Below are 15,523 nucleotides of genomic sequence, written 5' to 3' on the forward strand. Positions count from 1 at the left end.
AGGAAAGATCTTCCCGACGTCAGGTTCATAGGGGACAGCCACCAAGGGAGAGCTGCCCGAACCCTCTGAGACAGGCGGATGCGAGCGTCCAGACCACGAGAGGTCTTGTCCCAGAGGGAAAGGATCTCCCATTGCAGTGTGAAACTGTGCGAAACTGGGCATATGGTACGGCCTCGAAGAGGCTACCATAAGACCCAGGACCCACATGCACTGCCGGATGGAGAGACACGGGAAGCGCAGCAGGTGCGACACTGCCCCCTGGATCTGGGAGGACTTGGAGTCTGGAAGAAACACTTTGGTGGCCGAGGTATCCAAGACCATCCCCAGGAAGGAGAGCTTCTGGGAAGGGAGGAGAGAGGATTTTGGGAAGTTGATCAGCCAGCCGAACTGTTCCAGAGTCTGAACAGTGATCCGGACACTGTCCTCGGCCTGCGGAAGCGAGGGGGCCTTTATCAGGATGTCGTCCAGGTAGGGCAGCAAAGGAATGCCCCTGGTGTGAAGAAGTGCCATGAGCGGCTCTAGGATCTTGGTAAAGACCCGAGAGGCGGTCGCTAACCTGAAAGGAAGGGCGACAAACTGATAGTGCCGGCCACCAATGGCGAAGAGCAGGAATCGTTGGTAAGATTCTGCGAAAGAGACATGCAGACAGGCGTCCTGGATGTCTACGGACGCGACGAACTCTCCTGGAAGAAGAGAAACAATAACGGAGCGAAGGGACTCCATTCGAAACCTCCGCACCCGCAGAAACTTGTTGAGCAGCTTCAGGTCCAGGATCAGACGCACCGACCCCTCCTTCTTTGGGACCACGAACAGGTTTGAATAGAAACCTGTGCCCTGTTCCTCTGGGGGAACTGGGGTAATAACACCCTGGTCCAGAAGGGAAGAAACTGCCATCAAGATGTCCAAGGCTCGGGCCTGATCCCCCGGAACACGAGAAGGGAAAAAACGTTCCGGCGGTCTGGACGGGAATTCTATCTTGTAACCAGACGTTACAATTTCTAGAGCCCAGGCGTCCTGAACCCGAGCCCTCCAAACCTGCTATAAGAGAGCAAGCGGCCACCCACCACGAGGGGTGGGGGCGTCCCTTCATGCGGAAGACTGCTTGGGAGCCGCAGGGCGGGCCGACTGTGCCCTCGAGCGCCAGGAAGGCTGGGGCTTGAAGGAGGGCTCTTTGCGGGAGTCCTGAGATCCCCCAGCGGAGGAAGCAGACGACGTCCTGCTAGAAGCGAAGCGGCGAAAGGACTGGTACCAAGAACCGGAAGACCTGGTCCGAAAGGGGCGCTTGGACCTGGGTTGGGGAAGAGGAGTGCTCTTGTCCCCTGTAGCGGCAGAGATGAACTCGTCCAGCTGGGCCCCAAAAAGTCTGGAACACTCAAAGGGGAGATTACCCAGGGAACGCTTGGAAGAAGCGTCGGCGTCCCACACCTTCAACCAGACCTCTCTGCGCTGAATGACCGAGAGGGCTGAAATGCGGGCAAAGAGGGAACCAATGTCCATGGAAGCCTCGCAAAGGAACTTGGAAGCCTGAGACATCTGGAGAACCAAATCCAGTGTGTCAGCAGACGCATCTTGTTCCGCCAGGTCTTGGTGTTGGCACTGCAACCACACCGAGGGGGCTCTGGCCACCCATGCCGAGGCAAAAGCAGGGCGTAGGGACGTGCCCGCCAGTGAGAAAATGGATTTGGAAAGAGAATCTAGGCGCCTGTCCACAGCGTCTTGCAGAGAGGAGCCGTCTAAGACAGGGAGGGCCGTGTTTTTGGCTAATCTGGCCACCGGGGGATCCACCTTAGGGGGAGAAGACCACTTCTGCACACTGTCAGCCGGAAAAGGATAAAGCGTATCCATGCGTTTGGTGGCAGAGAACTTTTGATTAGGACGGTCCAAGGCCCTGGATATGACTCATTCTTCATGGACAGGAAACACGGCAGCCTCCGGCTTCTTGGACGGGAAAAGGGCGAACTCCCGACTAGTGGAAGGAAGAGAATCCCCTTAGAGATTAAAGGTGTCACGGACAGCCGCCACTAAGTCAGCCACCATGGTGGAGAGCTTAGGCGGGGGTCCCGCTCCATGACCTTGTCCGAGCCGGACAATTCCCCTTTAGACTTGCGCTCCCTAGGGAAGGGGGGGGGGGGGAAAGAGTCGTCCGAACGCGCCTCTAGACGAGGGGGGGAAACAGAGTCATCTGAGGAGGGATGCTGCCGCTCACGCTGCCTCTTAGTAGTCAAGCGTCCTCTGCGGGAACCACTGATAGGAGATGGAGTGGTTGGCGCCAAAGGATTGGAAACTGCCATACGTTCCATAAAGGACATGGCTGCCTTGGCGACTACGGCCAAATCAGCGGCCGCACTGGACATGGCAGATGCCCAAGCGGGAACCGCAGGCTCCACAGGGGCAGGGGGGAAACTGGGCTGGGTAAGAGAAGGAGGAGAAGGATGATCCTGTCCAGGGGCAGGGCAGGAGGCACAGATACCAGTGACAGAAAGTGGCTGAAGACACTTCTTACAGGACCCCATTGGGGACTGAGAAGAGGTCTTGGCAGACTTAAGGGAGGCCCCAGGCTTAGGCATGATGGCAACCACAAAAAAGATCACTACCAGCTGTAGCAAGAAGGTTAAAAAGTCCTACCACCCAGGTAACAGCACAGAAGTCCACCGGAGAGGAGCAGGGGAGCAGCCACGCGTGCGAGGAGCTACTCAGCAAGCGGAGGAAGACGTCAGAGCGAAGAGTCATAGAAGCGCGAAAAGAGCGCACGCTTTATGAAAAAATGCCCCCCGGCGCCGAACGCGGCTTAGCGGGGGTTAATGAAGGGCTGGTGGTGTCGGAGGCCCCCGAATGAACGGGGGGGCCCGCCGCTGGCGGGTGCTGCTGTAGAGTGGTAGTAGCGGTGCCGGCACCGGCGGCGGCGCCGCTCTGAGAACAGCAGTGCCCATAGAAAAAACCTTGATGGGAGAGATCCGCCCACAAAGTCCCAGTATAGTGCCTCCGGATGCCCCCAGTACCTCCTGATAGAAACACCCATTCCACAGCTCACCCAGGAGGCCCATAGATATCAGGCAGGGAGAAAGGGGGAGGGGGAGCAGAGGGGAAGCCATACTTATCTGCTCCTGCAGTCTTCTCCCTCTGTTCAGTACCAGCAGGGCTCACCTCTTCAGACATCTGACTCACCGGAGTACAGTGCTCTGGATGGAGGGCAGCAGCAGGTGACCCAGGAGCTGGTGGGATGTCGGAGCTAACAGGTCGAGCCCGGATCCACTTGTCTTCTTGGGGGAAAATGGAGGCAACCAGGCAGCGTCCTAAAGACGGCGGCGGGCACTCCACGGGGGACCAGGAAAGCGCTATGCTGACCTGTGTCCACATCTGGAAAGAAAATAACAAACCGGAGTAGAATCAACACAAGTGTCATCCTCCTTCACCGGACACTAAGCAAAGACCGACTTCCTCCTGGTGGAGCCTGGGGGTATAGCCAGAGGAGGAGGAGCTCTCTTTTGTATTTGCATAGTGTCCCTCCTAGTAATACCTCTAAGCTATACCCATGGTCTGTGTCCCCCAATGGAATGTACAAGAAATATTTTTTTTTCTTATTTTCCTCTCCAAAAACCTAGGAATGTCTTATGGGCCGGTGCATCTTGTAGGGCGAAAAATCCGGTATGTGTCACTGGCAAGCTAACATAGGTTAACAACACTAGTCATTCCAGTGATCGTAGAGTTCCAAAAATAAAACATTAGGGCAAGGCTTTAGACAGGAACCCCCGGAGTTTGATGCTCCTCCTTGTATGTACCATTTCGATAAAACACAAGGGCAGGAAACACTACAAAACCTATCTACTTCATACCAGGGGTGTACAATTACATCCTTTGAAGCAAAGAGTTAAATTGCAGTCTATATACCTTTAAACGAATGTGATTTCTTTGCACTAGCCACTTTACTTGATCCTGTGGCTTGTGCTGTACAAAGCTGATTATTCCCATGGGACACATCATCATCTGCTGATTTGTCAGTCACAAGGTGGGGAGGCATCATGTAATCAGAATCATCATCCAATATGTCACCTGCAGGGAGAACGAGAGAAGCAAGGAATGTGAGGAATTGGAGACATCTGGAGCCTTATGTGCTGCAAGAGCAAAAGCTGAAAAGAATTGCATGTATTGCAGAGAAGTGGATTATTATTATTATTAGAAAGTGCCATTTCTCACCTTAAGGGCCAGGCCATTTTTGGAAACTTGACATATGTCACTTTATGTGGTAATATCTTTGGAACGCTGTTACTTATCCAAACCATTCTGAGATTGTTTTCTCACTATATATTGTACTTCATGATTGTGAAAAATTTTACTCAATATAATTCACCTTTATTTATAAAAAATCCCAAATTTACAAAAGAATTTTCAAAATTTTCAAAATTAGAATTTATCTGCTTTTAAGGCAAATAGTGATACATCATAAAAGAGTTATTACTTTACATTTCCCATATGTCCACTTTCACATTTGCATCATTTGTAGTTTTATTTTTTAGGATCTTATAAGGCTTAGAATGTTAGAAGCAAATTTTAAAATTTTTAAGAAAATTTCTGAAACCCACTTTTTTAAAAGAGGACCTTTCATGGGTCCAGACTTTATAAACTAAGTATCAGGGTATGTAGGGCATGCAGCAGGGATCTAATAGCACACAATTTTTTCTGGTCGCTGCTCCATTTGCCCACTGTAGCCCCCCCCCCCCCGGGTTAAATTCTCCCACCCTGTATGCTAATTTTCGCATCGGAACAGGGAGGAGGAGACTGCTCTGTTTCTCAATGGGCATCTCCTTCTCCCTGGCTGTGAGCTGTCCAATCGCAGCGAAGAGCGTCACAGCCAGGGAGAAGTTTTTTTTTTCCTCCCTGGTTGTGACGCTCCAGGGAAAAATTGGACAACTCACAGCCAGGGAGAAGGTCTTTAAGGACCACTTTAGTTATGAAGTTACTTTTTGGGGCTTACACAGTGGAAACCACCCCTAAATGACCCCATTTTAGAAACTACACCCCTCAAGTTATTCGAAACTAATTTTACAAACTTTGTTAACCCTCTAGGTGTTCCTCAAGAATTGAAGGAAAAAGGAGATGACGTTTTTAAATTTCACTTTTTGGGCAGATTCTCCATTTTAATTAATTTTTTCCTGTAACATATCAAGGATTAACAGCTGAATAAAACGCAATATTTATTACCCATATTCTGCAGTGGTCCTAAACTGCTGTACAGGCACACGGCAGGGCACAAAAGGAAAGATGCGCCATATGGATTTTGGAGGGCAGATTTCAATGGGATAATTTTAAGTTCCCATATGAATTTAAAGACCCCCTGATGCACCCCTACAGTAAAAACTCCAAAAAAGTGACACCATTTAGAAAATTATAGGATAAGGTGACACTTTTATTGGTACTAAGTGAAAGTAAGAGACCCCCCTGCGCTCCTATTGTTTGGATGTGTGAATCTACCTGTAAAGGAAGATCCCGCTGCTTGATGTCCGGCAAGGAGCTATTGTCCTCCCTAGGCAAGTATATATAAATGGTATGTCACCCGTGGGTGATGTGAGACATAAGCGCTGGTGTACACAATCAAAACAGCTAATCCTTTAAATTAGTACCATCAGTTAGTGCCAGCCTGAACAAGTGTGGGGTTAATTTCAAAGGTCAGCTGGACAAGGGTAAGTTTGTAATATTATTAGGATCTGGACATGTAGTCAGACGGTGAGGGTAACAAGAGAATAAAGGAATACAAGTATTAGCTCTGTGAATTAGATATTAAACGATGAAAGCAAGGGTTAAAAAATGATGACGATAGTAGTAATACAGTCTATACCTTGTATTTCATCCAAAGTGATCCCCTGGTGGGTAATCCGATGCGTCGCTCACTATTTGTCTGTTCTGTATTGTTCTTATATTGGTGCTGTCCTTTTAAATCCTGGCGTCCTCCTTGCTCACCTACCAGCAGCAGCGCGGCCCCGGCCGGAAGCACGCGCGGCGCGAGGGAGCTTGTAAGTCTGTTGTCCGGGTAACCGCTTTCGGTGATGTCACCGCTGGGAGTACAGGGGCCTCCGTAGGACAAAAAACTACCTACGCGTTTCAGGGCCTATCGGGCTCCTTCGTCAGGGTTAGTCTGCTAGTTGTACCTCGGAGGTTTAAGTAGCTCATCCGGTTCCCATGGCAACATACGAACACAAGTCTTAAGGTAACGGAGGTGCCAGTATATTAGAATATGGTGAGCGCTCGGGATGCGACTTTTTACTAATAGTTTTTCAATTGTTCAATTATTTATTTGTTTATTTAGTAATGGGGTGCCTGGGAGTGGATTATACTGAAGGGTGAGGGGTTCAGTTTGATTACATGAGTATCCATAGAGTAACATAATTACAGTTTTTTTTGGTGTTCATTATTGAAATGCAAACAGTTCTATTTCTTGATTTAGTCCGTTCGGGGCTAGACTGTTGCATCTAAAGATCCATTTGCTTTCAGTTCTAGACATGGCTTTGATAAAGTCACCTCCCCTCTTATCTTGCTTAACTCTTGCTATGCCCCCAAAAATGGATCCCAGGAATTTTCCCTGATTGAATTCAGTGTAGTGGCGTGACAGTGGGTGGTTATCCGATTTCTTATTTGTGTTATTAATATGTTCCCTTATTCTGACCCTGAGTTCTCTTTTTGTTCGTCCCACATACATTTTGCCGCATGGGCACCTGATGTAATAGATGACTCCTTTGGTGTGACAGGTGATGTAATCTCTTATTATGTGTTTGCCTTGTGAAGTGTCTATTTGAAATGTGGGTATAACTTGGTGCCTCAGGGTTTTACAATTAATACATAGTCTACAAGGGTAAAAACCCTTTTTAACGCATGTTTTGTGATCCACTGTGTCTTTTTTGATGGACGGGGCCACCAGGTTGGCCAAGTTTGGAGCTTTTTTAAAGATAAATGTGGTGTTAGTGGGAATCTGGTCGCCAATGGTCTTATCATATTTTAAAATGTCCCAATGTTTGTATATCATTTTTTTGAAAGTGCTCACCCCTACACTGTATGTCGTGATGATGGGGACTTTGATTTTGTCGGGATCCTCTCGGTCATTTTTGTCCCCTTTTGTCACTGGTATTTTTTCTTTTAGTAAGGTATTTTGATCCAAGTCCTTTACTACTCTAGTAATTGGGATGAGTGATTCTAATTTGTAGTCTTTTTCTATAAATTTTGTGTTTAGCATCTCAGCCTCCTCTTGGTAATTTGTGTTAGTGGTACAATTTCTACGTGCTCGTATGTATTGGCTATAGGGAATGTTATTGAGCCATATAGGTAAATGGCAACTGTCCAGGGGAATAAATCCATTGGTGTCTGTGGGTTTGTGGTATGTTTTGGTATGTATATTTCCGTTCTCAATAAATCTATTCAGGTCAAGGAAATTAATCTGTTCTTTGTCGTAAGATGGAGTAAAGTTCAAGTAAAATTCATTTTTATTTAAATTGGTTAAAAAACTGTCAAGGGATGAAGCATCCCCTTGCCAGATAAAAACAATGTCATCTATGAACCTCTTCCAGAGGACCAGACCCGCATCGAGCTCACCATGGGGGAAGATGTTAAGCTCCTCCCATCTGCCCATGTATGTATAGATTTGCGAAACTCGGTGCGAATCCTGTCCCCATCGTGGTCCCCCACGTCTGGAGATAAAAGTCAGGTCCATATCTAAAATAGTTGTGGTCTAAAATAAACGTGATACAATCACCTATAAAATCTTTTTGATCACCTGACATAGTGCTGTCTTTTTTTAGGAAGTATTCCACAGCTTCACGCCCCTTTTTCTTTTCAATCACCGTTTACAGGGCGGTGACATCCAGAGTACCCAAGATAAAATCTGCCTGCCATTGGATCCCCTCTAGTATTTGTAGGATATGTTTGGTATCCCTCAAATAGGCAGGTAATTTTACTACTTTGTCCTGTAGTAGAACGTCGACATATTTGGATAAGTTGGAGGTGAGACCCTCTATCCCTGAAATTATGGGTCTGCCAGGGGGATGGGTTTTATTTTTGTGAATTTTGGGTAAATAGTAAAATATGGGTATTCTGGGGGTTTTGTTATTAATAAAAAGTGTTTGCATTTCAATAATGAACACCAAAAAAAAACCTGTACTTATGGTGCTCTATGGATACTCATGTAATCAAACTGAACCCCCCACCCTTCAGTATAATCCACTCCCAGGCACCCCATTACTAAATGAACAAATAAATAATTTAACAATTGAAAAACTATTTGTAAAAAGTTGCATCCCGAGCGCTCACCATATTCCAATATACTGGCACCTCCGTTACCTTAAGACTTGTGTTCGTATGTTGCCATGGGAACCGGATGAGCTACTTAAACCTCCGAGGTACAACTAGCAGACTAACCCTGATGAAGAAGCCCGATAGGCCCCAAAACGCGTAGGTAGTTTTTTGTCCTACGGAGGCCCCTGTACTCCCAACGGTGACGTCACCGAAAGCGGTTACCCGGACAACAGACTTACAAGCTCCCTCGCGCCGTGCGTGCTTCCGGCCGGGGCCGCGCTGCTGCTGGTAGGTGAGCAAGGAGGACGCCAGGATTTAAAAGGACAGCACCAATATAAGAACAATACAGAACAGACAAATAGTGAGCGACGCATCGGATTACCCACCAGGGGATCACTTTGGATGAAATACAAGGTATAGACTGTATTACTACTATCATCATCATTTTTTAAGCCTTGCTTTCACCGTTTAATATCTAATTCACAGAGCTAATACTTGTATTCCTTTATTCTCTTGTTACCCTCACCGTCTGACTACATGTCCAGATCCTAATAATATTACAAACTTACCCTTGTCCAGCTGACCTTTGAAATTAACCCCTCACTTGTTCAGGCTGGCACTAACTGATGGTACTAATTTAAAGGATTAGCTGTTTTGATTGTGTACACCAGCGCTTATGACTCACATCACCCACGGGTGACATACCTTTTATTGGTACTATTTTGTGGTATATCTGACTTATGATTGCTCTATATTACGTTTTTTGTGAGTCAATGTAACAAAAAAAAAAAAGGCTATTCTGGCACAGTTTTTATTTTTTTGTTTTTTTACGGTGTTCACCTGACAGGTTAGATCATGTGCTATTTTTATAGAGCATGTTGTTATGGAGGCGACGATATCAAATATGCCTACTTTTTATTTTATTTTTTGGGCGATTATCTTATGTAGGGGCTCAGTTTTTGCTTCATGAAGTGACGGTTTGATTGGTACTATTTTGAGGTACGTGCTACTTTTTGATCGTATGGTATTACACTTTTTACAATGTATGTTGAAATTATAATTTTTTTTTCTTTTCGGTTTTCACCTGACAGGGTAAATCATGTGATTTTTATAGAGCAGGTTGTTACGGATGCGGCAATACCTAATATGTCTGTTTTATTAAATATATTTTGGTTTTAAACAATAAAAGCATTTTTGAAACAAAAAAAAGTCATGTTTTTATGTCTCCATTTTCTGAAAGCCATATCTTTTTTATTTTTTGTCCGATTGTCTTATGTAGGGTCTCATTTTTTGTGGGATAAGATTACGGTTTGATTGGTACCATTTTGGGGTGCATACTACTTTTTGATCGTTTGGTATTACACTTTTTGTTATGTATGATTACACAAATAGATTTTTTTTTCTTTTTTACGGTGTTCACCAGACGGGTTAGCTTATGTGATATTTTTATAGAGTTACGGATGCGGTGATACCAAATATGCCTGTTTTTTAAAATAATAAAAGCATTTTGAAACTAAAAAAAATTATGTTTTTATGTCTCCATTTTCTGAAAGCCATATCTTTTTTATTTGGCCGATTGTCTTATGTAGGGATTCACTTTTTGCGGGATGAGATGACGGTTTGATTGGTATTCATTTTGGGTACATATGACTTTTTGATTGCTTGGCATTACATTTTTTGTGATGAAAGGTGACAAAAAATTGCTTTTTTAACACAGTTTTAATTTTTTTAAGGTGTTGACCAGACGGGGTGGATCATGTGATATTTTTATAGAGCAGGTCATTACAGATGCAGCGATATCTAATATGTCTTTTTTTTTCTATTTTTTACAATTTTATATGTCTCTTTTTATTAAAAATACTCTCACTTATTTTTTATTTTTGTCCCACTATGGGACTTCAACATTACAGGGTCTGATCCCTGTTTCAATGCAGCACAATACATCTGTATTGTACTGCATTGACTATCAGTGTATTACACAGTATAATACACTGATAGTTTGCCTATGAGACCCAGCCTGGGCCTCATAGACCTCCGTAGATGCCGGGCCCCAAGGCCTTTGAAAGGCTTGGGGCTGCCATGGCAATCATCGGGTCCCCGTCACCGCAGCGCGGGGACCCGAAGGATGAAGATACTGAGCACAAACCTCACAAATGCCGCGGTCAGCGCTGGCTGCGGCATATGAGGGGTTGATCCACCGGCATCGACGTCATCATCGATGCTGCTGGATGCAGCAGGGGTCCGGCTGTCAATAACAGCCAGATCCCTGCTGCTGATCGCGGCACCACACAAAGGGCAACAGGACAAGAATGTTCGTCCTGGGGCACAAAGTCCCGGCTAATTAGGACGAGCATTCTCGTCCTGGGTCCATAAGGGGCTAATTTCATGGCACTGTACATCTAAGAGGAGTAAATACATGATATAAAACAACAAAAGAACAATGAGCAGTCCATAATGAGACCTCCCCCTTGAATCCAGAATGAGAAGCAATTTAAATTAAGAAACTACAAGTTCTTCAGAATCTTTTCTCACAAATAAATTAAGAACAAAGAATTAGAAAAAGGGAGCTGTGGCGGCGCTGCAAGAAGGGGAGCAGACTGTCTTATTCTTGAAGACAACTTGACTTTATTGATAATTAGACAATGTGTTTCGGGGTCAAACCAACCCCTTCTTCAGGTAAAAACATCAAGTTTTAAACACGTTGGGTATTCATTGATAAAGCCAAGTTGTCTTCAAGAATAAAACAGTCTGCCCCCCTTCTTGCAGCACTGCCACTGCTCCCTTTTCAAATTCTTTGTTCTTCAACAAGTGTAGCAGAATTAAGTGCCAGTGGGAGGGCGTGCAGCAGCAAGCACTCGTTTCAATATATGCAAGTGGGGTTGTTGGGCATCTAGCACAACGCTTTCCGGTGAGTGGCTTTCCCTGTCCTGTAACCCCCCTTTATTTTTCCTAATAGCTTTTCTTCAAAATCTGCTCAGCTCCTCCTGCTCTATAACATGCTGCCTATAGATAACACACCTTGCTTCAAGTGGCAGGTTCCCTTTAAATTGCGGGTGGACAGGACATAGATCATACAGGGAGATATCCTGGTAGGCGGAAGCCCATGAGACCTCGCGAGCCATCCTCACAGCTGCTGGTTGGCTACATAACGATCTGTTATGTATTAATTATGTATAGGGTTGCCACCTTTCCCAACAAAAATACTTAAATTACTCTTACCGGTAATATGTTTTCCATGAGCCCATGACAGCACCTGTGAGAGATCCTCCCCCTTCCGGATAGGAAACAGGAACTTCCCAGATCTTTAATTTAAATTGGTCCATTGCCTTCCACCACTCAGTATTTGACAAGATTCCTGGGACCAGCAATGCACCTATATATAGTGAAACTAATAACACAAGCAAAAAAGCAAAACAGAAAAAACACTGCGCCAAATATATGCCAGGCATATCTCTTCTTTGGCACAATACTGAAATATAGATTTCTCTTTTTTCATCATTTTTTATATATATCTTTTTTTTTTAGGGAGGGAATTATGTAGGTGCTGTCATGGGCTCATGGAAAACATATTACCGGTAAGAGTAATTGAAGTATTTCCATTACGCCCCATGACAGCACCTGTGAGAGACTAGACTAGATAACTATTAGGGAGGGACTACAGCCTGCAGCACCTTTCTCCCAAAAGACATATCCTGCACATGAAAGGTCCAACCTATAGTGCTTGTAAAACGTGGAGGGGGAACTCCACGTTGCTGCCCTACAGATTTGTTCAATGGTAGCGCACCCTTTTTCTGCCCAGGAAGAGGCTACTTCCCTGGTGGAATGAGCTGAAAAATCTGAAGCGACCTGACAATCTGATTGTGAATATGCCAGACCTATCGCTCTCTTGATCCATCTGGCTAAGGTACGGCTTGTAACTTTAGAGCCCCTGTTCTGACCCTGAAATTGAACAAAGAGTTGCAGGGTTTTTCTAAAGCCCTTCGTAGACTCTAAATATGCACAGACACACCTTCTGACGTCTAAAGTATGAAAGGATTTTTCCCCTTCGTTCTTTGGGTCCTGACAAAAAGAAGGGAGAACTATTTCCTGAGATTTATGGAATACCGACACTACTTTAGGCAGGAATGCAGGATCCGGTTTGAATACAATTCTATCCTCCAGAATTTGAGTATATGGTGGGGAAGAGGACAAAGCGGATAGTTCTCCTACTCGTCTGGCGGATGTAATGGCCACTAAAAATACAGTCTTATATATAGGACAGCATCTTTAAGGGGATGTCTCCAAGAGACTCGAACCGAGCCTTGGTTAGAGCGGATAGAACCAGGTTAAGGTCACATGGGGCTGATTTAGATTTAACTATAGGACATAGTCTAGAGCAGGGATGCCCAACGTGCGGCCCTCCAGCTGTTACAAAACTACAACTCCCAGCATGCCTGGACAGCTTACAGCTATCAGCCTACAGCAGGGCATGCTGGGAGTTGTAGTTTTGTAACAGCTGGAGGGCCGCAGGTTGAGCATGCCTGGTCTAGAGGATCCCTTAATGAACCTTTTGACCCAAGGATGAGTAGCCAATCTAAAGTCAAATAGGGCACTCAGTGCCGAGACCTGGACCTTGAGAGTGCTGGGTTTAAGCTGTTTGTTAAGGCCTTCCTGTAAAAAATGTAAAATTAACGGGATGTTGGGTGAGCTCAAGTCTAGGCCTGGCCCTGCAAACCGAAGGAAGGTCTTCCATACCCTCAGATAGATTTTGGAGGTGACTTTTTTCCTACTAGCTAGAAGAGTTCCAATGACTTGTTCTGATAGGCCTCTAGACCTGAAGAATGTCCTCTCAAAATCCAGGCTGTCAGGTGGAGGTTCTTGACTTCCGGATGATGTAGAGGGCCCTTATATAATAGGTCCTGTCTTTCTGTAAGTATCCAGGGATCGGCTATTGAGTCTCCTCAAACAAGCAAACCAGACTCTTCTTGGCCAAAACGGTGCTATTAGTATCACTGTTGCCTGCTCCCCCCTGATCTTCTGGATCACTCTGGGTAATAGGCTGATGGGAGGGAAAGCATAGACTAGGCCCTTCCCCCATGTCTGTGAGAGCGCATCTGTGCCTATCGACTTCTCCTCCCTGCTCAGAGAAAAGAAATTTTCGCACTTTTTGTTCTCCACAGAGGCGAAAAGATCTATCGTGGGGGATCCCCATAGGGCCTCTATTTGGTGAAATACTTCCTGATTCAGACACCAATTCGCCTGACTGAATCTGTGTCTGCTGAGAATGTCCGCCTGGTGATTCTCTGAGCCTTTCAAATGAACCGCTGAGAGAGAAAGAGCTTTCCCCTGTATTAACAAGAAGATCCTGGATGCCAGCTGCATTAGTTGGGGAGATCTTGTTCCCCCTTGCTTGTTTATATAAGCTACCACAGAGGCGTTGTCGGTTAGGATCCTGACATGTTTTTGAGGCAAAGATGGGAGACTTTCCTTTAATGCGCACAGGACTGCTCTTAACTCCCTGGCATTTTGGGACTGAGCACTCTGGGTTTTTGACCAAGGCCCTTGGAAAAACCCCAAAACTGAATGGGCCCCCATCCCCAAGGGCTTGCGTCGGTGGTTATTATTAAGGGGTCGTGTCTCAACCACTCTACTCCCTTACTGAGGTTCGGAATTTTCAGCCACCAAGCTAGGGACCGGGTTACTGACCCCTGGACTACAATCTTGCGATCCAGGGATAGCGACCTCCCGTCCCATTTGGACAAAATGTGCCATTGAAGTATTCTGGACCTGAATTGGGCCCACCTCACAGCAGGAATACAAGCCGTCATCAGACCCAGAATAGACATTGCTTTTCTTAGGGAAACTTCCTTGGTTTTGCTGAAAGACCTGATTTTCTGCTGAATACCTTTTTTCTTGTCTGCCGGGAGATAAGATTTCGGTGTCTGAGAATCTAATAGGATGCCTAGGAAAATGCATTTGGAGGTTGGAATCAGGGATGATTTGTCCCAATTTATTAACCAGCCCATGCTCATCAGGGTCCCCAGGACCTTCTGTATTTGAGATCTCAACAGCTCTGGGGACTGCCCTACCAAGAGAAGGTCATCCAGGTATGAGATTATAATGATGTCTGACCTTCTTATTTCTGCCATTACCTCCGCCTTTAGCTTTGTGAAGAGCCTCGGCGCCTGCGATATCCCAAAAGGAAGTGCTCTGAACTGAAAATGGACGATTGATTCTCCCATCTTCACTGCTACCCTCAGGTATCTCTGAGACGATGGATGAATGGGCACGTGATAGTAGGCATCTTTTATATCTATTGAGGCCATCATGCAGTTGGGGAACAGATTGAGGACCGTGGAAGAGATGGATTCCATCCTGAATTTCTGGTATGACAGATATTGGTCGAGACTCTTCAAATTTATTATCAGCCTGAACTTGGGCTTGGGAACCAGAAATAGGGTTGAATAAAAACCCTTTCCTTGTTCGTTCTTTGGGACTGGAACAAGGACTGCCTTTTCCAGGAGGTTGTTTATTTCCTCCATAAGTGCCACCTGTTTTGGAGAATTTTGGTTTAAGGAAGTAATTTTGAATGTCCTGGGTGGTAGCCTTTTGAAGTCTAGGCGGTAGCCTTCCTCTATAATACCCCTTACCCAGGTGCTTGCGGTAATATTTTGCCAGGCTGGAGAAAACAAAGAAAGACGACCGCCTACCTGGGGTCTGGCGTCATTGTTGAGTGGAACTTGAAGTTTGAGGTCTGGATTTAAACAGGACACTTTTTGATTTATCGGATCTCCATTCCCTTCTTCTTTTCTGATCCCCGAAACCTTTTCTTCTCTAGTTACCCCGAAATGGCTTCCCCTGTCTAGGATAGGACGGTGCTGGAAATCCTTTTTTCCTATCAGATGCCTTATCTAAACTATCGTCTAAGGCCGACCCAAACAAAAAATTTCCTTGGCAAGGGAGGGCACAAAGCTTAGACTTTGAAGCCACATCGCCCTTCCACCCCTTCAACCATAAGGACCTTCTGGCTGAATTGGACAGTGCGGCCGCTCTAGCGGAAAGCCTCAATGCATCAGCGGAGGCATCAGAGATGAAGTCCACTGCACTGGACATGGTTGGTATAGCCTCCAGAAGCTGATCCCTAGGAGTCTTGTTCTCTATATGAGACTAATTCCTCCAACCAGAGCTTTAATGACCTTGCCACCGAAGTAGTCGCTATATTTGGTTTAAAAGGCAGAAGTGGATGCCTCCCAATTCTCCCTTAAGT

At 45.7% G+C, this 15,523-nt stretch overlaps 1 protein-coding gene across 2 annotated transcripts in view; it reads right to left on the reverse strand.

Annotated features, from left to right (window-relative positions):
* SYNJ2 (synaptojanin 2) overlaps positions 1–15,523 on the reverse strand; it is a 287,057-nt gene that overhangs the window by 35,336 nt on the left and 236,198 nt on the right. For both annotated transcript variants that reach the window (XM_040429362.1, XM_040429360.1), the window contains exon 22: positions 3,889–4,050. In XM_040429362.1, coding sequence (XP_040285296.1) covers positions 3,889–4,050 — 162 coding nt within the window. The remainder of the gene's footprint in view (positions 1–3,888; positions 4,051–15,523) is intronic.

This window comes from Bufo bufo, chromosome 4 (assembly GCF_905171765.1).
Source record: "Bufo bufo chromosome 4, aBufBuf1.1, whole genome shotgun sequence".
Lineage (NCBI taxonomy): Eukaryota > Metazoa > Chordata > Amphibia > Anura > Bufonidae > Bufo > Bufo bufo.